We start from the raw sequence: 21,874 nt of genomic DNA, 5'->3' as shown, positions 1-21,874 counted from the left end.
TTCAAGATTGAACATTGAACAAACTCCTTCTGAACTATGAATAAATTTAATGAAGATTTAGGTACATTCACAATGAGACCATTATAAATAAATCACAGTACCCGTAGCAAATCCACAAAACCGTTCGTTTTTGGCACGGGGTTCGATTTTAGCACCATGCCAAAATCGAACGGATTTTGAAAATAATGTACTTTTATGCCATGTGATTACAATTTTTAATAAAATAATAATTATTAATACCGTCTATGTAATAAAGATGACCCACAATGGTCCATAATCATCGAAATCATAAATTAAATTTAAAAATAAAACCGCACGATTTTGGCACGGTTCGATTTTGGCAACACTATATTTTCGAACTTGTTGCCAAAATACAGATTTTTTTTACAGATATTTGTCAGCCAGATACACACGGCAAATGAAAACGACCCAAATTTGAGTTTAGTTCACTCATAATCGCCAAAAGTGCAGGAACTCAGCGATGAGTAAAATTTGTTTTTTTTTTTTTTTTTTTTTCTTTATTTTTGTGATTTTTAGCCGTAGGCTAGTTCATCACATGAGTAAAATTTGTTATGTGTACGGATCAATTAAAGTGACATTTTCTCTTTCATTCGCTTGCAAAAATGCCGCTCATTTTTCGGTGATTTGACGCGACTGCTTTTAGGTTAACAAAATTCCGTTACCGCTTTCCCGCCTACGGTTATCGAAAGAAAATTCCTTGACCTCTCTCAAGATACTCCAGCGGTAGTTTTTTTTTTAAATACAAAGTTCCCACTTGTACGAAGTTTTCAAATACAATTACATGTTTCCTGAATTTCTACGAAATTTTCTGAACCTCTATGAAGTTCCTCGGATTCCTACAAAATTTATTTCATTTCTACAGTGTCCCTTGAAGTTGCATCTATGTTATTCCTAATCTTGTATGTTGTCCTCTAGTTTAAAATTGAGATTAGGGTCCTGAAGCATGGTCAATATCGGTGTCTTTTCTTGATGTTATTGCTAAGGCACTCGGTTTTGACTGACGCACCTTTGGAGGATGCTCTAACTCTTCGCGGGACCTTTCAATTAGAATCGGTGGTTCCTTGCGATGAAAACAAGAATGACAACTGAATCAAAACCGAATACTCTTGATCATTTCTCAATAATAATGGAGTAACAGGAAATGCACCAAACTAAGCACACGGGATGTACTGCAATAGATCAAAAATTACTGATCGCAGTGGTTTTTTGTCCCGAACAGAAGAAAAAAGAGTAGAAGCGGTAGTCACTATCATATACAATCTGACATTTCTTTAATATCACGTATTTCGTTGCACGAAATCTCATTGTCTGAAAGCACTAGGTTGGTAGAAATCTTTTGGATTTATTAAATTTGGTTACGAAATTTCTCATGAACCGTCTAGCAGCCTTATCGTCTCTTTTCGAAACAAAACCCCATCGTCAAGCGTCCCGAATTGGTTTTCTTTTGATTGTTGTTATTTGCAACTAAACCTGGACTCCTGCAAGTCCGATAACGGTAACAAAAGTGCGCATTGACGCTGTATCGCATTGGTGTCTTCTGCGCACTTATTCAACCAAGAAATAAGTGCGCCGAAGCCATAAAAACGATTTAACGTACCTATACGAGCACTTTTATTAGCGCTTCCGCACTTACAATAATTATTCTCCCAGATTTTCTCAGGAAATGTCCGTCTTCCCTTTCAAAGCAAATCCATTTTACTCCCAACTATTGCAAAGATACCCAATAACATACCATTGGCAGCGATGCTATCGGGGTGAGGTTCCGGCGGTGGAGGAGGTGCTACGCTGGTCGGCATAGGCGGAGCCATGACAGCAGCAGTAGGAATTACAGCTTGAACAGCAACGGTCGGCGGCATTACCGGTACCGGGACTGGCTGAGTAGCCACGGCGACCGGCGGAGGAACATTGGTGGCAATACCCATATGTTGTAAGGGCATCGGAGCCGGCACTGCCGGCAGCGGTTTACCCATTTGACGAGCGTACTGCTCGCCGTACTGGGCATGCCATTGGGCGTATTGCTGCTGATATTGCTGCCACTGTTGCCATTGGGCGTATTGCTCCGGTGTCATAGTAGAATATCCTGCAGGACTAGCAGCAACAGCGGCTGGCCCCATCGTCGGTGGCGGAGCCGCCGTTGAGTATCCTGCATAGCCCGGTTGTACTTGCCAACTGTTTGGCCAAGACATTACTCTTTTCCGACCGTGGAATCTACGAGAAAGACGGTCAACGCAAAATGTGCAAATGAGTGAACAGGGCAGAAGAAAAATTACAATTCTTACCTTTAATTACACCTTTTCGAGAAAAATTTTACCGCAAAAAACTCAACTATACACAGAAGAGCAGTTACAACCACTTTTTTCGTTGAAATAACTAAGATTTTGCACAATATTTTTCACTTTTTTCACTCGAAAGCACCGCTCTCAAACATTATCCATTTTGTTTTACAGCGCACACTGACAGCGGGCTTCATGAAAATGTTTCGCACTTCAAAGTGCCGTCAAACTGGGGAGAGGACAGGGTGGTTCCGAAAAGTAAATTTTGGTTTGAAGTCCTATTCGATGCAAATTTAAATATTATCCAAACATAATTTGAAAACACCAACAAATGAACATTTCAAATGGTCCTATCTGCTTTGATCGATTCTCTTCATCGACTTTCTCTTTTCATAACCACTGATATGCAAACAGATTTCGCGCTAATTCTACCACATAGTTTGATAAAGGAGGTTCTTATCTAGCGTCCAAAACGTCAAATACAACAGGGAAAGGTTTTGCAGCTGAGTTATTAACGAAAGAGAAAGTCGATGAAGAGAATCGATCAAAGCTGATAGGACCATTTGAAATGTTCATATGTTAATATCAGCCTGTATTAGAGCAACCGTAACGGTCGTTGTCATTCGCGCGACTATTTTAACAGCGCACAGCGCTCTCATTTTAGTTTAGTCACTCTTCTCCACACCGGTCGCTGCTATCGCGGTTATCAATTTACTCGCCGTAGTCCGTACCGGTAGTGAGTATTTTGACATTTCTACGAACAGCAACCTTTCTCCCGCGCTGCTATCGCGCTGCTAAATTTGGTATCGCGCTTCTCATCGAGAAGCCGACTGCTATTTTAGTTACTCGTATCCCGCATAAACGTGAACCATCACATGACCTTACCGATAATGGTTATAAATTATTTATAATCCCTGCTAAACTTCAACTGAAATGGTTATGGAACTTTACATGAACGTTTGTGTGATAAAGTTTTAACCTTATGTATTATGGTTTTTTGGAAGCGGACCTTACAAATAATGGGTTGTTAAGAACCATTACCATTCCAAATTCTTGTTTTCTCCATACATTTTCGGAAAGAGAACTATATTAGAACGTTTTTACTTATGGTTTGAGAACATTAATGGTTATGGTTATGGTAGTCAGTAAGGTTCATTAATGGTTTTGTATTATCACTCAACTTTACGTGAAATATATCGTGAATTGGTAATCAGTAATTTACAGGCAACCAATTCGCGATATATTCCACATAAAGTTGATGGATGTTACAAAACCATTCATGGACCTTACTGGTTACCATAACCATTACCATTAATGTTCTCAAACCATAAGTTAAAAGGTTTTAGTATAGTTTTCTTTCCGAAAATGTATGGAGAAAACAAGAATTTTGAATGGTAATGGTTCTTAACAACCCATTATTTGTAAGGTCCACTTCCAAAAAACTATAATGCTTAAGGTTAAAACTTTATCATTAAACGTTCATGTAAAGTTCCATAACCATTTCAGTTGAAGTTTAGCAAGGATTATAAACAATTTTAACCATTTAAGGTAAGGTAAATTTAAGGTTCACGCTTATGCGGGATGGCAACCCCCGATACGGTAGCTGCGCTATGATGAGGGCTGCTAAAATGAGTTTAGCAGCGTACCGTTACGGTTGCTCTTAGCGATAAGCTATACAACTCGGATTAACTCTTAATACCGTCCCTGTTGGCATGAACTACAAGATATTTGCTTAATGTCGCATTGATTAACTCTGATGTCGACATCAAAGCAGCCGGATATTTTTGATCAGGTTTTAATGCGAGGATAATACCGGCACGATCTTACCACCATTATCACGGTGTTTCGTGAAAACCCATTTATGGATAAAAATACCCATTTTCAAACCATGTATGCAGCTGTCAAATAATGAGGGAATTTTGAAATCATAAAATGGGTGAAAAAATACCCATTTAAAGAATCAGTTCACAGTTAAATAATAGGTATATTTTTTACCCACTAATGGGTGAAAAAACACTTCGAAATTTTATCATCTCACTTCTGTAACACGCAGAAAAATGGATTTTTGTTTCAGGGCCTAATGTATTTTGTTATTGATTCAAACATATTGTATCACTATTTCAATGAAACATATTTTTGAATCAATAAAATGGTTTTTAGAATCAACAAACAGATTATTGACTCTACAACCGGTTTGTTGATTCAAAAATATTTTCTTTGGATTAACTGAATAATATATTTGAATCAATACCAAAAATATATTAGGCCATGAGCCAAAAATATATCCATTTGTATTTAAAAATCATTTAATCAATAACAAAATACTAGGGGTATCACACTCTAAACTTTGAATTTCTCTTATAAAGTTCTAATTGATATCTTAGATACCTATAAATACTTAAAAATTCTTAAGAAATACTTATTACTAGATTGCTAGACAAATTTGTGTTGTTTGTTTACTCAATGTTGTTAGGGATTTTATGTATTAGGTTGGATTTTGTGCATTGCGAGCGTTAAAGTATTTAGTGAATATATCATACAAAAGAAGAGATTTACAACCTCAGAGGAAAGGTGAACTATGGTCTTTTATTCTGACATAAGAAAATTAAAAAAAAAACATATGCTTTCCAGCTGCACCGATTCTCAACCTGAAGTATCCGTCTCCCTTATTTAAGTAGCTATATTAGAGATAGTATTTGAGCAAACACACTTTTCCTGAACAAGTTTCATTATAATATTCACTCTTTTCCCTATTTGGATCGGAACGGATTTGTCATAAGTATTTTGGATTTTTTTTTTTTCGATCAAAATAAGGGTAGATAGATAATACATAAATAGATAGAAATAGATAAGTGATTAATTTTAATCAATTGAGCAAATTTAGCAAATTAGGCAAACATGTGAAAGAAGACCGTGAGCCAAATGTAAACCATGACTTTTTTTAAATATATATGTATGTATGTTTTTAATTTTGTCAAAGCTCGGTTGCATTAGCTTCACAATGCTGAAGTTCAATTTTAGATTAACAGAGTTTTCTTAAACCTAACGTTAGTGGAACGAGAACCGATTACTCGTGGCATACTCGAGGTTGGGGTAACAATTGGGTAAACAGGTGAAAGTTCTCGGGGTTTCACTGAAGTCCCCATACAGGTCTGCATAGTTGACGTCGTGCCGTTTCCAAATTAACTCTGGCATCGTCCTTATGTCCTCTCCCATTTGTGATGTAACTTCAGACTTCAAGAGCGCAATGGTTAGGCTACTTGAAAATGCCAGTACGTCCAGCACAATTTTCATCTTTACATGAAAATCCTCGGGAAATCACCAAAGCTCCGTTGAATGATGACTGCAAATAAAATATTTAATATAAAATGAGTAACAACAATAGCAATTAAATTATATTCAAATCAAATCAGAGCTGGTTGTCTATATAACAGGTAGCTAACTGCACGTTCGTGTGGTTCTGAACATGGCGATGAGTGTGCAAAATATTACGTAATTCCGTCCTCCCTATTCGCACGCGCCAGAGGATCGAAGGCGAATGCCACTTCGACTTGTTTCGTCAACTTACTACTCTCTGACGACTGTGCTGGGGAAGCAGCATATGCATGTAGGTAATTGGTGGATTTGTTAGTTAATTCGACGCTTTTGGACAATGCTGGATATTTACCAGTTTTTCAATAGTTTATTGTTGAAAATCAACATTCGAAAGAATTGTTATCGATGCGTAGCCATATTTCTGATCGATTGATGATAAAATTATTGAAATTGGACCAGGGGCAGCTGAGTTATTAACGTTCAAAATCTTTCTTAATTTGTTACATGTTCCATTTTTGGTTTTCACGAAGTGTACCCCCATATAGAAATCAAAGACGTAGTCCTACGTCAAAACCATAAAAAGCGCCTAACCACCAATTCGGGGTATAATCCCAACTTTATGTTGTACCATAGAAGTAACTCTAAGACTAGAAGGTCCCGAAATAATGTGCTCAACTTTTTGGCTCAGCTCTGGTACTCTCTTCGGCCCCAAGCTAATCGATTCACCCCTCGAAAATCCACTAACCCCCAGGGTGTTACCCCTTGATACATACATACATATCAGCAAAAGTAAATGCCGAGGTAATCGGCTGTTGGAGATTTTACTAGATTAGAGCTAGATTAAGTGTGCAGCAATATAGTATTTTTGACAATGGATTTTGTTTCAGTGTTATGTCCAATCACTTGTTCGTTAGACTCGCACTTGTTTCGAATTGGGCTCTTAGGCTGCAATTTATGTGAGTGTGGCAGTGGCTATCACGAGGGGGCGTCACATCAAATCTCAATTCTAAATTATCAAAAAATCCCACACTAGCGCAAGAAGTGTGAAAGAATTACCGACATAAATCTTTATTTTTGTATAAAGAACTTTGAAGAAGTTTCATGAACTACTGGTCGGGATGTTATCAACTTATTTTTTCTATAAATGTGGTAAATGTACACTCAAACGATTTTCAAATCTAAATAGATTAAAAGTTACGCTAAATCGTAACTCTCCTTACCGACGTATAGCTTGGTATAAAGCGAGATAATACCATAGAGGTAACTCTAAGACCACTGGGTCCCGAAGAAAATCATTATTATTTTTGGCTCACTCAGTACCAGAACAACGGTCCCAAGCAGTCCCAAGCTATTTCACTCACCCCTGCATGTTCTGCATGAATCCACACACCCCTGATGTTATCTGTCAAACTTTCATAGTGAATCAAAACAAACATAGTGTAGTAATAGAATTTCAACTAGAATAGGGTACGTTAATCGTTTGCTTGGGACCAATAGGCTACTAAAGTGGTGAGCCAATTTAAAATCGTTAGTTTCGTATTGATTGTTGATAATACTAACTTAGTATAAAACTGGTTTATACATTGGATAGTATAAAATTGAGGTATTCCTCATATGTATATTATGCGATTATTCGCCAGATTATTTTTCAGTTTCATGTGGTTTGTTATGATTGAAAAACATAAACAAAAAGCTGGAGAGAGCGAACCGTAACCATTGGAGATACGTTTTTATTTTACACAGATCATCCGATTCAGTATTTTTCGCTTCATTGATTTTGTGGCGACGGCAATTCGGTTCCCTCCCGTATGATCGTAGCTGGTGGATGTCGATAGAAGTCCAAAAATACCTGATAATAATTAAACATTTTGAATCATACTCACCACCGTACCACAGAATATTCCCACCTTTCTCGATTCCCTCACCGGAACTCTTTTTTGTTCTCGATATCCCCATGATCAGCGGCAAAAGCATGGAATCCCACAGCGACAGTGATTCACTCCAAAGCAATGATGAATGACCAATGTTATATAAAAAAAAACTCGTATCTAATACCTTCGATGATATTCTGCTGTGGATAGCCAAACATCAGCATCTAAAATTATGTTGCTGCATTTAATTAATGTTTTATAAACACCTACTGCAGTGTTTTTTCACTTGAAGCTCAGATGGCAAACAATATTTGTTTGAGGCGGTTTATGTCGATTATTGACAAGAGCTAAACAGAGAAACAAATTTTTATGCATAATCATGAACTATGACATGTTATTCATACTCATGCATAAAACAAACTTTAAACTTTTTAATCAAAGCTATGAATAAACAAAGCTAAATAAAATAAAGATTAAATTTTAATCTATTTTAGATTAGTAATATTTTTTAGTGTAGATTTAAATAATTTACCAAATTTTGTTCTTTACAACGGCTATTCCGAAAGGGGATCTTTTGTAGCCGCCATATTTTCTAACCATTATTTTCTAAGCAATTCATCCGACAGATTGTTCATCGGGTCAGGCAACAAACGTCACTAACGTCATAGTGCACTGACGGTCTGATGGTGTTGATAACCAAAAAAATGTGTTCCAAAAGTGTTTAGTGTTGCGTTCTTCAGTCCGTTTTCGTCAGTAAAAATAAATCAATTTCCTTCACATTTAAAATAAGACGACACAATGGCAAGCAGTTCCCAAATTCCGCTGGCGCAGTTGCAACCTGCCTTTAAAGAAATCGTCGAAAGTGTCTTCAATCGCTGGACGGCCCTCCGACTGGCTGTGGAACATGGAATGGGTGGACAGCTGGGATTAAATGTAAATTTCTAGTATAAATTATGTGTGATTAGTTAATTTTTCTATTATTTTCACCAATTACAGACTGCAATAGAAATGATCAATTATGTTACCTGTTACTGCACGGAAAACAAAAAAGTAGATGCTTACGACCTGAGAGAGGTGATGGAGGAAATTATGGATCAGGAATTTCAAACTATCTGCGAAGATGAATCCGTCAATGGTTAGAGTTTTGGAATACATTGCAAGTTGTTTGAAGAAATTATTATCCTTCTTTCTCTGCAGAAATCAGCAACATCCTTATTAAATATCTCAATTTACTGAAGGAAAACAAAGAGGATCAAGTGCGAACGGAATTGACCCGTATGGGTCCGTGCGAAATTTGGATCAAATCCGGGAATCGGATAAAGATGCAGATGATGGACGATAGCAGCGGCACCGAGGATGAGGATATGGATGATCAGGACATGGACGTCGAACCAGTACCGATGGCGAGATCGGCTGGAATGAATGCCTCCCCCAGTACCGAAGGTTCAACAACGGAGTTCCACGAAGAGGATGTTGATCCGGGATGGACTCAGATTCGTGGCAGGAGGAGAAGGTAAAACAACGGATAGGTGAAAATAAAGCGAGGCTGTTAACATTCAAATTGTTCGGTGAGTAAGTATTTTCGGATGACAGCCATGAATTTATTTCAGTCACTATTGCTACCTACGATAAAATGGTTATTTTTCGTCATCAAAGCTACTAATGTTCCAATCGGAATCCTCTTCAACTTTAGAAACCTGGATCACGGTAGAGGACAACGACGGTGCGCCGATTTGCTTCGTCATGCTCAGATCAGGTTCTGCTATAGCTAACTTCTCAACATTTCCACTGTTGTTATCGCGATCTAAATTGAACAGCACTCGTTTTTTGGGAATCGGCTTTGGTTGCAGTGGAACAGCTTCCAAGATATCACTCAAATCGGAATCGTTTTCCATCGCCGCCGCACGTCTGCTGCTACTTTCCACAGTTATCACATCCGGAGGAGTCGACAGTCGTTTCACGGGAGTGTCCAATAGCCGTTCCAAATGTCGTTCGTATTCCGACATGGACGGTCTTGGAGATGTTCTCACCGAAGCGACGGGGCTTCTCGATAGAGCTTCTGTCATAGGGTTGATCTCCGCTTGAATTGTGAGGATATCATCACTCGATAGTTTCACTTCCGGGACGCTGAACGAAGATTTTGCCTTAAACATATTTGCGTACGGATTGATTTGCTTTGGAACAGTGAGATAATCTTCCGTTGTTATTCTCAATTTGGATGGAAGTATATCGATGACTGGGTTCCGTTCGGACCCTTGGAAGCTTGATCGCAGCTTTGGAACAGGCTGAGCTTGAGATTCACGCTTTTTGATAACCGGTTGTTCATCCGATTTCAAATGGGCTTTGGCTTTCGTCGCTTCTCCCATTCGACTTTTAGCTATCTGATCTACTTTCGCCATCAGTTGATTCCTTGTTATGAAGAAACCTCGATTCTTCTTTTTGCTAACATCTCTTCGTTCTGCCAATGCTTCGGTTGCGACATTGAGATCATCCTTAGAAAGTGTTTTCGTTTTCGAATCGATCCCCAACAGTTTCAAGCGACTTTTGAATGTATGCAAAATCTGCTTCTTCGGTGAAATCAACGGTTTCTCTGCGGAAACGGAGGCTTCTTTTGGTTCTTCGACCCGTGGGATATTGGCCCGAGCCAGCAATTTTGCCTTGGCTGCTTCCAGAGCACGAATTTCTTCGTCGCTTTCGGATTGCTCTTCCGGAGCAGACTCGTCGTGCGTTATGGGTTCATCGATTTCAGATTCTTCATCTTGTTTGGTGAAAGGTGTTGGAAGTGATGCCTTAAAATCAATTTTTGGTACTGGGATTTGCAGTAACGAGCTTTCGCTAGCTACTCTACCTCTACTAGCTTCATTTCTTTCCATGCTAACTGCTTCAACTGTTGCCTTCTGCCGTTCCATCATTCGTTCAATCTGCCGGAACTTCTCCTCGTAGACCGATTCGATATTCTCAACCGTCTCCCTAACCTGCCTCTGACTGTTCTCGTACATCTGCTCCAGTTCCCGGTAACGCATCTTCCAAATGTTCTCGTCGTCTTCCTTTCGTTCAATGGCTGCGCTCGGTATTGAAGCTGCATGGACCGCTGCCGTTATTCGATCACGCTTTTCCAATTCCTGGATGGCTTCCGTAAGACTCTGCCGAACCTTGTCGATTTCGTTGTTAAACTTGTGACGTTCGGCTCTTTTCCAACTTTCAAACTGCTCGTTCTGCTCGCGAACGATCGCTTCGAGTTCGGACTTGGAGATGTAGTCGAGCAACGGCGTTGGGGCTGGTGACTGTGGTAATTGTACCGGTGGAAGCGGCGGACGCGTCGGGGACGGCGAGAAGCGTGGAATCGGGGATAGTCTGGGAAATAGGCAACATGGAATGGGATCAACTTCAGTGAGGAATAAGATGAGAATTAACTTAATCATCTCATCTTAGAGAAGTTTTTTTTTTATATATCTTAAAACAATAGCCAGGGAACTACCTACCTCGGTGGCGTCTCCGATTTACTTCGTATGTTCGTTTGCACCTCCTTCTCGTTGACATCCTTGGCATCTTCCAGATTGCTTTGAATCCCAACGCTGTGCCACTCGACAGGTTTCGATTTCCGTTCTCTATCCTTCACCCGTTCATCGCTGCACCCGTGACACCGGTGGTGGTCCCGACTGCGTTGATCCATCAAATCTTTTTCCGCTGCGTTCAATCGTTCCTTCAGTTGCTTCACCTCCAGCTCCAGCTTGATCGTATTTATTAAATTTGAATCCGTTTCGGAAAGTTTTCGGCCTGCAGACTGTTTGGAATCACTCGAACCCACCATTTTCTCCGCGTGCTTCCGCGCCATGTGGGCATTCAGTAGTTCCAGACTGATGAAATTCTTCGTACACTTGGAACACGGATAGACCACCTGCTGAGCATGGGTGTTTTCGACTCTCTGCAGCTTCCGATGAAGAGACACAATTTCTTCGTTTTTCTTTCGACAAATTTTCTCCAATCTGTTGTTTTCCTTCTGGACGTCCTGTGCTGTATTCCTAATTTCCACAACGGTTTCGTCTAGGAACTGCTTGCAGAATAGTAGATATTGGATGCTAAATTGAGCCAGGATAAAGTACTTTCCTATCGCCGGATCGAGGATTCGATTGTTCAGTACCGTTCCGATGGGTACCTCCGAGATGTGGGGAATGAACTCGTCCAGCTTTTCGTAGTCTTTATCGCCAACGATAGCGTATGGGTCAATGGAAGCTGCAATTCAATATTGAACACATTATTGCGTAATCCCGTTTCGACTTATCTGTAAAGATGCTCACCGATAAACCTCCAATCGATGCAGTGACCAACCGACAGTTCCCTTATGGCGAAACCAGCTTCACGAGCAATCTTTGGAAAGTTGTGATTCCATTTATGCGCCATAGCGCTCCGCTGGTTTGATTACACAATTGATTTTTTGCGCCTCGAATGCCTTATTAATAATTTAAGCAAAATCCTTACCGCGGACGATTGTTATTGTTTGTGTTTACCTGTGCCCATATTAAAGTTTTACAATCAACGCTAAACGAACAAACAGCGTGCGCCCAAACATCCCGTTGCTATGGTAGCTAGCAGACTGCAACCACTTTCAAGGGCGAAAGCGCAGTACTAGAACTGTCACGTGTTTATGTGTAACGGTAACACTCAGACTCATACCGATTTCATGGATTTCTCACAATAAGCTCTTATTCAAATAAACAAATAAACAAATTAAATTAATTCAACTATTCCCTCCATCACTAACGGTTCCACGTCCCTATACTTAAACATATGGATCGACCCTGCGGCGATGTTGATCGTTTCATGATCGGCACTAATCGAAAATTCTGCCACACTCTCCTTGGCCCGTATGAAGACGTGGCCGTCGATGTTCGGTACAACCCTGCGGACATGTTCATCATCCTGGTGATTCTGAGGCATATGGCGCACCGCCAGCTGATTGAAATGGCTCTCCATACTTTTATAAAAATCCGTTGCAAACTGGAACTCCCCTGCCGACAGCCTCTTGTCACCCTCCGGCCGTTTGGATTCTTCTTCCAGAATGTGAAAAGTGTACTCCTCTATTTTTTGCAACCGACACCGATGATAACTTGCCAGGACGTACCTTATCCGTTCCACTTCCATCCGATGAGCGATGTACAGCATATCGTTCTTATTCGTACTGGCCAAATTATCCTCCATGTGCACAAGTTGACTCATGACCATGTCCACGATGGCCTCTTCGTACGGCAGCAGCTGCACGGCAAACTTCTCATTCATCCATGCACGTTGGAGATTTTCCAGCAACTGCATCAGAATCGATGTTGGTAAAAAGTAAACCACTCTACCCTAAACGTATTGCAACGTACCTGCTGTGCAGTCATCGGGATTTCTTCCTCGTCCTCCTCATCTTGGGAAGGGTTCAGATTTTCAGCTTCTTCTGTGGCCATATCATCGATCACTCGATCCATTTATAGCTTGTCTCACGATTTAATTTCGATAACACACTAATTGTACCTCTGTGCAGAAAGGTTCACGAAACGTAAAATTAATAATAAAACTTATCTAAAATTTCCACAAAACTGGTCAGCTGCCGAAGACGCTAAACGTAAACAAAATCCGCTGTTTTCGCGCTGAGTCGCTGGCGCAAACGACGCTGCTGTCACTTTTGGCGTGAATTAAAATGAACTTGAATGAATCCGTCTGTGCCTCATCGGCTAAAAATACGGCCCATGGGGCGATGTCAACACGGTGAAAGAGAACGACCCAAATTTGAGTTTAGTTCACTCATAATCGCCAAAAGTGCAGGAACTCAGCGATGAGTAAATTTGTCTCATGGTTTCCTGTGGAAAACCTAAAAAATCTACCGGAAAATGAGGAAATTGACGAAAATTTTATTCAGTCTCGGAGTAGTACCAATAGACTGAGTGAATCGAATCTTTACTTTTCTCAAATTCGGGAATTTTTCCCTGGAAAATCCTGCAAAAACCTGGGAAAACATGAGACAAATTTTACTCATCGCTGAGTTCCTGCACTTTTGGCGATTATGAGTGAACTAAACTCAAATTTGGGTCGTTCTCATTCGCCGTGAATTATACAAGGTCTGGAACAACAGGCAGCTTCTTGGTGTTAGAAGCAAAACTGCTGAGCAAGCGAATGACGATGTCACGGCAGCACAACATTCCATACTGCGAATGGCAGACGTGTCGTCACAGAAAACAGCTGTTTAATGTAAAAAGATAAACATTGCGATGAAATACGAACACCACTAAACATTTTCATGGCAAGATGGACCAACCATGGTCTTAGCCATCATCAGACACCAGCAAAAAAAAAAAACATTTTCATATTTAACTATCCCAATAAGCCGGTTGGGCCACCCTAATAAACAAATACCATAAACGAACAATATCCCAAACAGTCGAACTTTTTCACAAATGGTTTGGATGATACACATCGTTAAGCAAAATAACCATAACAAATTTATTAGGGCAGTTCTTGTATAATTGACATCGCACCTGGGGTGGGTCTACTTTACTACTGAATACATCCAAAATATTTGTTGATGTTGATGAAGAGCGAAAACAGAAAAAGTCCCCAACCACCTTGTCCAGTTCAATTTGAAACTAGAACAGAAACGCACCCCTCGCAATACTGAGTAGCAGAACTGCAAATCTGGTGCAAAATGGTGCTCGAATAATGAAACTGCATCTGCCCGAGTATTCTGTTTTATTTCTGAGCGGGTTTGAAACACGAATGGAACTCTGTTTCAAATTTCTTTGGATGTATTTATAGATGTTTCTAGTAAATTTTCAGAGCACTTCGTAGTAGTTGAGAGGATTTAAAAGAAATTTACGAAGAGGCGAAAAATCGGCGGACTTCACAGAGAACAGTAAACTTCATGGAACTTGTATTTTCAAAAAAGTTTCAGGGAGTATGATTTAAGTTCAGGTAATTTCTTAGAAGTGAGAGGTATTTCATTAAAAGATCGACGAACATCATAGAAGTTCTGTGAATTACATAGAACTTCAAGGAAAGCACTCGCTTCTTTTACATCAAACCGAGCATCAAACAGATATTTTCTCCTATGCTACCAGGCTGCTCAGACATTCCAACGATCTTGAGGTGTTCCATGGAGTCTTCTTGATACTTTTTCAAGACTTCAGGTAGATCAAATATTATTGTAAACACCTTTAACTATCCACCAATTCAAATCACGTTTATTATATGTTCTCTCATGATACCAGGTGACTCAGAAATTATTCCGAAGACCATCAGAGATCCCCATGATAACCTTGGGTTACTTTTTAAGACTTCAGTTTGATCAGGTATCTTTCTGAAAATATCCAACTATCCAAATCACATCATTTTCTCAGTACCTCCGAAATTATTCCAAAGACCTTCATGTGTTTTAAGATTTCCAATATAGTCCTCTAGATACTTTTTCGAGACTTCGGGTTGGTCGGGTACTATTCTGAAGATCTAAAACTGTCCAACAATTCAATATTATCTCATGATACCAGGTGACTCAGAAAATATTTCAAACACCTTCAGGTGATAAGAGATCTCCAAAAACTTCTTATGATATATTTTCAAGTCTTCAAGTGTCCAACAATTTAAATCACGTCTCTCAGATGTTTAACCCTAATACCAGGTTGCTCAGAAAGTATTCCAAAGGTCATCAGGTGATCAGCGATTTTCATTAAATCCTCAGGTTATTTGTTTTAAACCTTCAGGCTAAATAAGTACCTTCAAGAAACTTCTTGAGCTATTATTTCAATACATCAGGATGATCAAGTATTATTCAAAAGATCTTCATCTGTCCAACAATTCAAATCACGTTATTCAGATATTCAACCATGACACCAGGATGATCAGAAATTATTAAAAAAGTATCTCCATGATCTCCATGACATCCTGAGGATATTTTTATTTATTTTTTCAAAACATGAGGATGATCAAGTAGCTTCTGAATATGAATTTGATGAAAATGTCAAAGCAACTCTAGGGACCCTTTCAAGGAAACTCAGAGGTGTATTCCAAGGGAAGACTTGTTAGAAAAACTTTAAATTAAATCTGAGGATTCGTTTCAAGTTAGTCCTGTTGAAACATAAGGAGAATTTCTTTCAAGTTAGTCCTGTTGAAACGTAAGGAAAATTCCAAGGTAAAGGGTGGAACGGTCAAAAATTGGTCAATCATGATTAAGTGCAAACTGATTATGTTATTGTATAAATGATCAAACTTTATTTCTTTTTGAAGTTCAATGACTATCCAGCTTTCCATGCTCGGTAATGGCAGCCTGTTTGTTTGAATAATTGTATCCTTCACTGTGCTTTTTGACACTATCTGGAGGTTCGGACTTTGACCCCTCCCTTTCCCTCTCCCAGGAACAGAAGAAAATGGAACAACATACGCCCTCCAGCTAGTGTCAAAAAGCACAGTGAAGGATAAAATTATTCATACAAACAGGCCGCCATTACCGAGCATGGAAAGCTGGATACAATACAGGAAAATTATTTGATTAGGCTTCCGATTTTCCTAATGCGAACTATCGGACTTTACGTTTTACACCTTCCATCAGATTTTGTAACGCTGTTGTATCAGCCTTATTTGATGCTGAACGTCAATTTGCTTTGAGCTGTTTTCTGAGTTTTCTTGAGGTTCCGCTTAACGATTGCCCAATATTTTTCAATTGGGTGCAGCTCCGGCGAGTTTGGAGGGTTGTTGTCCTTGGGTACGACTTGCACGTTGTTGGCGATATACCGTTCCTGAGCCAAAACAGCACGGAACAACTGTGTTTTTTTTTTCAAAAAAGGCAACAAACATGTCTTTTCATAAATATCTTGGTTAACACACATACCTACAAAATGAGGGGTGTTCTGAGTAGGATTCAAATGAAATTTCCAACAGAATTTATTCTGATGAGAATTCCAAGGTAATTCCAAAGATAGTTCTGACTAAGGAATTTGTAAAGAGAACTCCAAGGTACTTGTGAGTAGAATTACTAGAGAAGAATTCAATGCAAATTTTGAGGATGATTCCAAGGGAATTCTAAGCAAATTTTTAAAAAATCTAACAGATTTTTTAGGTAAATTTCAAAGGAATACTTAGGAGAGTTTCAAGGCTATTCCTGTAATCATTTCTAGAAAAATTAATGAAGAGTTTCTACGGAATTCGGAGGAGAATTCCAAGGAATTTTTCAAGACTGCTCTTAAAGGGTGTCCACGATGAAATTGCCACACTATGAAATTGCTCTAACTTTTTAACCGTTGGGTAGAATTTAATGAAAATTTGGGTGGATTTAGTTCATAGTGCATTATTTACATCCTGCATTAAAGTCCTGTGATCAAAACTCGCGGAAATGGAGTCGAAAGAACAGCTCGTGCGTGATAAAATCTTGCGCATTCATCACGAGAACAAGGATCTCTCGCATCGTTCCATCGCTAAAACGTTGGGAATCGCGAATTCCACGATGTCGCGAGTGATTAAGCGGTTCGAGGAACGGTTGACCACCGATCGGAAGCCCAGAAGTGAAGGAAAAAGTATTGCGTACAACACCAAAAATCACAACCGCGTAGTTGGGACCTTCAACCGAAATCCGAACGCCTCCGTTAGGGATGTGGCTAAGAAGCTGCACCTAAGCCGAAGTTTTGTCCAGAAGGCCAAAACTAAGGCTGGGCTTCGAACGTTCAAGGTACAAAAGGCCCCTAATCGCGACGAGAAGCAGAACAAGTCCGCCAAAACCCGTGCCAGGAAGTTGTACCTCAACATGCTGACGAAAGTTGAATGCTGCATCATGGACGACGAAACATATGTGAAGGCCGACTTCAAACAGATCCCCGGCAACCTGTTTTTCACGGCCAAGGATAAGTTCAGCGTTCCGGAGCATGTCCGCACTCAGAAGATGTCCAAATTTGCGAAGAAATTCCTGGTTTGGCAAGCCATCTGCACGTGCGGGAAGCGGAGTGCACCTTTCGTGACCCAGGACACGATGAACCGAGGGGCAATTCACTGCTCTCGAGAATGAATCGAAAATACGTAAATGAAAAAAAAATACACAAAAATTCATCATTAATCGTCATTACTCAAAAAAATGCAAAAAATACAAAATTCGGAAAAAAAATACACAATTATTCGACGAATAATAAAAATACACGATAATTCGTCATTTGCGCGAAAAATTCGAAAATATGTTCAATCAAAATGCTGAATTCGAACAAAATGCGTAAATCTATTATTTTGTATTTTAATCCGAGCTCGAATCACAAAATAATGCATTAATGAGTAGAATTTCACCCATTTCTAAGAAAGGTGTCTTAAATCATTTATTAAATAAAAAAAACATTAATAAGTGGTTGTGACCCACAAATAAGTAACGATTATTCATTAATGCGTAACAGCCTTGGTAACAGATGCTTATTAATGCGTAATGAGCGAGAATGAGTTTATAGGATAAGTCTCTATTCTTCAAATTGGGTTAGATTCTACTCATTAGTGGGTATTTTAAAGTAACCGTGTGTTTTGCATTTGTCAAACAAAACGTCAACATTGTGAGTTTGATCCTCGGTTCGAGTGGCAAACATAAACACTGAAATGACAGAATGCGCTTATAACAGCTTATAACTGATTTTCAATACATTAATGCATAAAAATACACTTTTATTTTTCTAATACACAGAAAATTACATATATTCAAAAAGTGCAAAATAATACATTATTACACAAAATACAAGTTTATTCGATAAAAAATACTTCAATTCGTTCATCAATACGTTGGCCTGATTCGAAAATACACAAGTGAATCGCCCCTCGCGATGAACGGACAGGTGTACATAAAAGAGTGCCTCCAGAAGCGGCTGCTTCCTCTCCTGAAGGCCCACAACGTCCCAACAATCTTCTGGCCGGATTTGGCCTCATGCCACTACTCCAAGGACGTGCTGAAGTGGTATGCGGACAATAAGGTCAATTTCGTGCCGAAAATGTTCAACCCTCCCAACACTCCGGAGCTCCGCCCCATCGAGAAGTACTGGGCGATTATGACGCAGCACCTTCTTAAACGACCTAAGGTAGTGAAGACAGTCGAGGAACTGAAGAAAGTATGGGTTTACATGCAAAAAACGGTTGATTCACAGGTTGTGCAGAATCTTATGGCCGGGGTTAAGGCCAAGGTGCGGGCATTTGCGTATGGACTGTAAATAAAATACGAGTAAAATGGTAAAATGAAGTTTAATAGTTATTTCTCAATCCCTGAAAATTTGATGGCAATCGGATGAAAACTCGAATTTTGCGAATCAATTTTGTGTGTGGCAATTTCATCGTGGACACCCTTTATAGGCTAAAGAAAATGTTTATATGTAACAAATTTTGAAAAAAAAAGTCATTGTGTTAGACTCTAAACAAATGTCGAAGTTCACAATTTTTAAAATTCTTGATAGGGGGCTGTCCATACACAACGTGGTCGCTTTAGGGTAATTGGGAAATGTCAACGGTCCATACAAATAAATATACACTGGAGTCGCTTTTTACGCGGTTTTTTTTTCGCGGTTTTTTTTACACGGTTTTTTTTTACACGGTTATTTTTACACGGTTTTCCACGATTTACACGGTACGTTTTTAACGATTTCTCGACAACGATACAACATATCGACTTGATTCCAATAACATTATCCGTTTCAAGCTATAGGTAATCGAATGGCATACTTTTAAAAAAATCACAATTTTTGGTGTAAATACAGAAAATTTTAAAATATGTCTATATGGACCATAGCATGCTATAATAACGAATGGCATCAAAATCCGATTTATAAAAAATATTTAAGAATGTAAAAAATCAAAATCTCGGTAGTTTTTTTTAACGCGTTTTTTTTTACGCGGCACGTATCCCCCGCGTAAAAAGCGACTCCAGTGTATATAGATGATTGTCCACGCAGGGGTCTAAAACCTCTCAACTGCTGTCCACGTCCTATTAGTACGGACTACGGAGTGTTAAAACGTTTTCTTGCTCCGAGATTTTCAACAATTTCCCTAGATCTCATTTTAATCAAGTTCAAGATTTCTAAAACAGTTTCATATATCATACAAGATTACATTGCAGATTATGCATTGTTATGAAACGTTTTATGAAATATTACAAATATTGTATGCAACCGTCCACCAAGATTTCTGGCAAGTTGTTAATTTACGTATTAAGAAATACAAGTTTTCTCGCATGGGTCTTTACATCACCAGTAAAATTCAGATTTTTTTTTCTGTGAATCTATACCACTTTACAATTCGGTTTAAATATCAGGAGGCGGATTGATTTTTTTTTTGTCGCTAGCCAGTATGGCACTATTTTTGCCTTGATTTGTTTTCCGTGCTGAGCACCAATGTTACCGACGCCAGGGAGGCAGCTCCCACACCTGAACCCTACCTATCGACCCATCAACTCATGAACCGGGGACCAAGGCGTGATCAGAGATTTTATGCCTCAGAACATCCCGGTGGCGCCAACTGGGATTGAACCCAGGCCTGCTGGGGTGAAGTTATGGCACTACCCAACAAACAATTTTAGCTGCAGATTAGCTTAAACAACCAAAATTTGCCTTATGTAGCTAATTTTTGCCTTTATAAGCTAAGCTGCAGCTAAAATTGTTTGTTGGGTAGTGCTCTAGTATTTGGCCCTAGGGCCTAACTGAAATTTTAAACACATTTTCATGGTTTTATATGCGTACATATAAAGGGTGATACGGTCAAAATTTGGTCAATATCAACTTGACGTATTTCTTTCAATTTTGCATTTAAAAAACCTGAACACCCGTCATTTTGAAGGTGTGTGTGTGTAGAATGTTGCTCCTATTTTGATTTTGGAATTCACTCTTCAGTTGTCAAAATGCCGTCCAAGCAAGAAGAGCAGCGTATCAAAATGTTGCTCGCGCATCGCAAAAATCCGAGCTACTCGCACGCAAAGTTGGCAAAATCGCTAAAAGTTGCCAAATCAACCGTTACAAATGTAATTAAAGTGTTTGGGGAACGTTTGTTGACAGCCAGGAAGTCTGGATCGGGGGGAAATCGAAAACCGGAAGCCGCTGAGACGACAAAGAGAGTTGCCGGTAGTTTCAAGCGAAACCCTAACCTCTCTCTCCGAGATGCCGCAAATAAGCTGTGTGTATCGTCTACAACCGTGCATCGAGCCAAAAAACGAGCCGGACTATCGACTTACAAGAAGGTAGTGACTCCAAATCGCGATGATAAACAAAATACGACGGCCAAAGCGCGATCCCTGAGGCTGTACACGACGATGCTGACGAAGTTTGACTGCGTGGTAATGGACGACGAAACCTACGTCAAAGCCGACTACAAGCAGCTTCCGGGACAGGAGTTTTATACGGCAAAAGGAAGGGGAAAGGTAGCAGATGTTTTCAAGCACATGAAACTGTCAAAGTTCGCAAAGAAATATCTGGTTTGGCAAGCCATCTGTACCTGTGGCTTGAAAAGCAGCATTTTCATAGCTTCCGGGACTGTCAACCAAGAAATTTACGTGAAAGAGTGTTTGAATAAACGTCTGCTGCCTTTCCTGAAGAAACACGGTTGTTCCGTACTGTTTTGGCCGGATTTGGCATCTTGCCATTACGGTAAAAAGGCCATGGAGTGGTACGCCGCCAACAACGTGCAGGTGGTTCCCAAGGACAAGAACCCTCCCAACACGCCAGAGCTCCGCCCAATTGAGAAATACTGGGCTATTGTCAAGCGGAACCTAAAGAAGACCAAAAAAACTGCTAAGGGCGAGCAGCAGTTCAAGGCAAACTGGCTTTCTGCGGCGAAGAAGGTGGACAAGGTGGCTGTACAAAATCTGATGGCAGGGGTCAAGCGTAAGGCCCGGCAATTCGGATTTGGAAAAGCGGAAGCCTAACTGAATATTTTTCCTGAATTTTATACTAATTGAACTTGAAAAAGAAATTTAATTTGATTTTTTAAATAAACGATTTCACCGATTTACACGCGTTTTCCCTTGACCAAATTTTGACCGTATCACCCTTTATGGCAAAATCGATGTTCCATCCTTGAATCGAAATAAATAATAAATTAGGTAAAGAATAAATGAAATTGAAAATTAAGATAGGGCCAGTTAGAAAACCACTAGGGCAAAAAATTGGCTCACTTACCCTAGTTTGATTATGAAGTTATTGTGATGACTGAGACATGGCTCCACGACCATTTATTTATACAGTTCGCAACTGTTTGGGAAAGCCTTTGCTGTATACATTTTGAATTTTCTCGATGGATCATGGATCAATATGCTGAGTTCAGTTAATTTTTTAAAGCTGAAAAACCACTTACCCTGTTTACAGTAATGGAAAATATATCTAAAAATCACCATGACTCACGAACTTTTCCCTTGACGAATTTTAAACATTT

The 21,874-nt window shown here is 39.5% G+C and overlaps 4 protein-coding genes across 5 annotated transcripts in view; 1 reads left to right on the top strand and 3 right to left on the bottom strand.

Moving 5' to 3' along the window:
• The window catches only part of ZAP3, a 32,035-nt gene extending 29,538 nt beyond the window's left edge, over window positions 1–2,497 (bottom strand). Inside the window, exons 1-2 of one of the 2 annotated variants that reach the window (XM_065220033.1) lie at window positions 2,301–2,497; window positions 1,754–2,229 (exon numbers count right to left, since the gene is read on the bottom strand). In XM_065220033.1, coding sequence (XP_065076105.1) covers window positions 1,754–2,207 — 454 coding nt within the window. In that variant the 5' untranslated portion in view covers window positions 2,208–2,229; window positions 2,301–2,497. The remainder of the gene's footprint in view (window positions 1–1,753; window positions 2,230–2,300) is intronic. The other variant, XM_065220032.1, reaches the window with a different exon arrangement.
• A 5,690-nt stretch (window positions 2,498–8,187) lies between these two features.
• Window positions 8,188–9,041, top strand: LOC135699680 (pre-rRNA-processing protein TSR2 homolog). Its single transcript, XM_065219973.1, has 3 exons — window positions 8,188–8,413; window positions 8,477–8,615; window positions 8,678–9,041. The coding sequence occupies exons 1-3, from the start codon at window positions 8,279–8,281 to the stop codon at window positions 8,995–8,997; spliced, it is 594 nt and encodes a 197-aa protein (XP_065076045.1). The 5' UTR covers window positions 8,188–8,278; the 3' UTR covers window positions 8,998–9,041.
• Window positions 9,042–9,094: 53 nt separating this feature from the next.
• Window positions 9,095–11,916, bottom strand: DZIP1. Its single transcript, XM_065219971.1, has 3 exons — window positions 11,779–11,916; window positions 10,963–11,713; window positions 9,095–10,834 (listed from the first exon to the last, which is right to left on the bottom strand). Exons 1-3 carry the CDS (start codon window positions 11,879–11,881, stop codon window positions 9,118–9,120), a joined length of 2,571 nt encoding a protein of 856 aa, XP_065076043.1. The 5' UTR covers window positions 11,882–11,916; the 3' UTR covers window positions 9,095–9,117.
• A 216-nt stretch (window positions 11,917–12,132) lies between these two features.
• On the bottom strand, window positions 12,133–13,061 carry Sld5 (DNA replication complex GINS protein Sld5). The gene is made up of 2 exons (XM_065219972.1): window positions 12,847–13,061; window positions 12,133–12,784 (listed from the first exon to the last, which is right to left on the bottom strand). The coding sequence occupies exons 1-2, from the start codon at window positions 12,946–12,948 to the stop codon at window positions 12,209–12,211; spliced, it is 678 nt and encodes a 225-aa protein (XP_065076044.1). The 5' UTR covers window positions 12,949–13,061; the 3' UTR covers window positions 12,133–12,208.
• Between the last annotated feature and the right edge of the window lie 8,813 nt (window positions 13,062–21,874).

Source organism: Ochlerotatus camptorhynchus, unplaced genomic scaffold (assembly GCF_037179485.1).
Source record: "Ochlerotatus camptorhynchus isolate MF236.1 unplaced genomic scaffold, CSIRO-AGI_Acam_v1.1 ptg000114l, whole genome shotgun sequence".
Taxonomy (NCBI): Eukaryota; Metazoa; Arthropoda; class Insecta; order Diptera; family Culicidae; genus Ochlerotatus; species Ochlerotatus camptorhynchus.
This window is presented reverse-complemented; position numbering and strand designations above follow the sequence as displayed.

Excerpts from the sequence above, each read along its gene's own strand:
- LOC135699680 (XM_065219973.1), top strand. The coding sequence starts at position 8,279 with ATGGCAAGCAGTTCCCAAATTCCGCTGGCGCAGTTGCAACCTGCCTTT. Across the intron at positions 8,414-8,476 it reads GTGGACAGCTGGGATTAAAT|ACTGCAATAGAAATGATCAA; the intron begins GTAAATTTCTAG and ends CACCAATTACAG. Across the intron at positions 8,616-8,677 it reads CGAAGATGAATCCGTCAATG|AAATCAGCAACATCCTTATT; the intron begins GTTAGAGTTTTG and ends CTTTCTCTGCAG.
- DZIP1 (XM_065219971.1), bottom strand. The coding sequence starts at position 11,881 with ATGGCGCATAAATGGAATCACAACTTTCCAAAGATTGCTCGTGAAGCT. Across the intron at positions 11,714-11,778 it reads CATCGATTGGAGGTTTATCG|CTTCCATTGACCCATACGCT; the intron begins GTGAGCATCTTT and ends ATTGAATTGCAG. Across the intron at positions 10,835-10,962 it reads AAATCGGAGACGCCACCGAG|ACTATCCCCGATTCCACGCT; the intron begins GTAGGTAGTTCC and ends CCTATTTCCCAG.
- Sld5 (XM_065219972.1), bottom strand. The coding sequence starts at position 12,948 with ATGGATCGAGTGATCGATGATATGGCCACAGAAGAAGCTGAAAATCTG. Across the intron at positions 12,785-12,846 it reads TCCCGATGACTGCACAGCAG|TTGCTGGAAAATCTCCAACG; the intron begins GTACGTTGCAAT and ends ATTCTGATGCAG.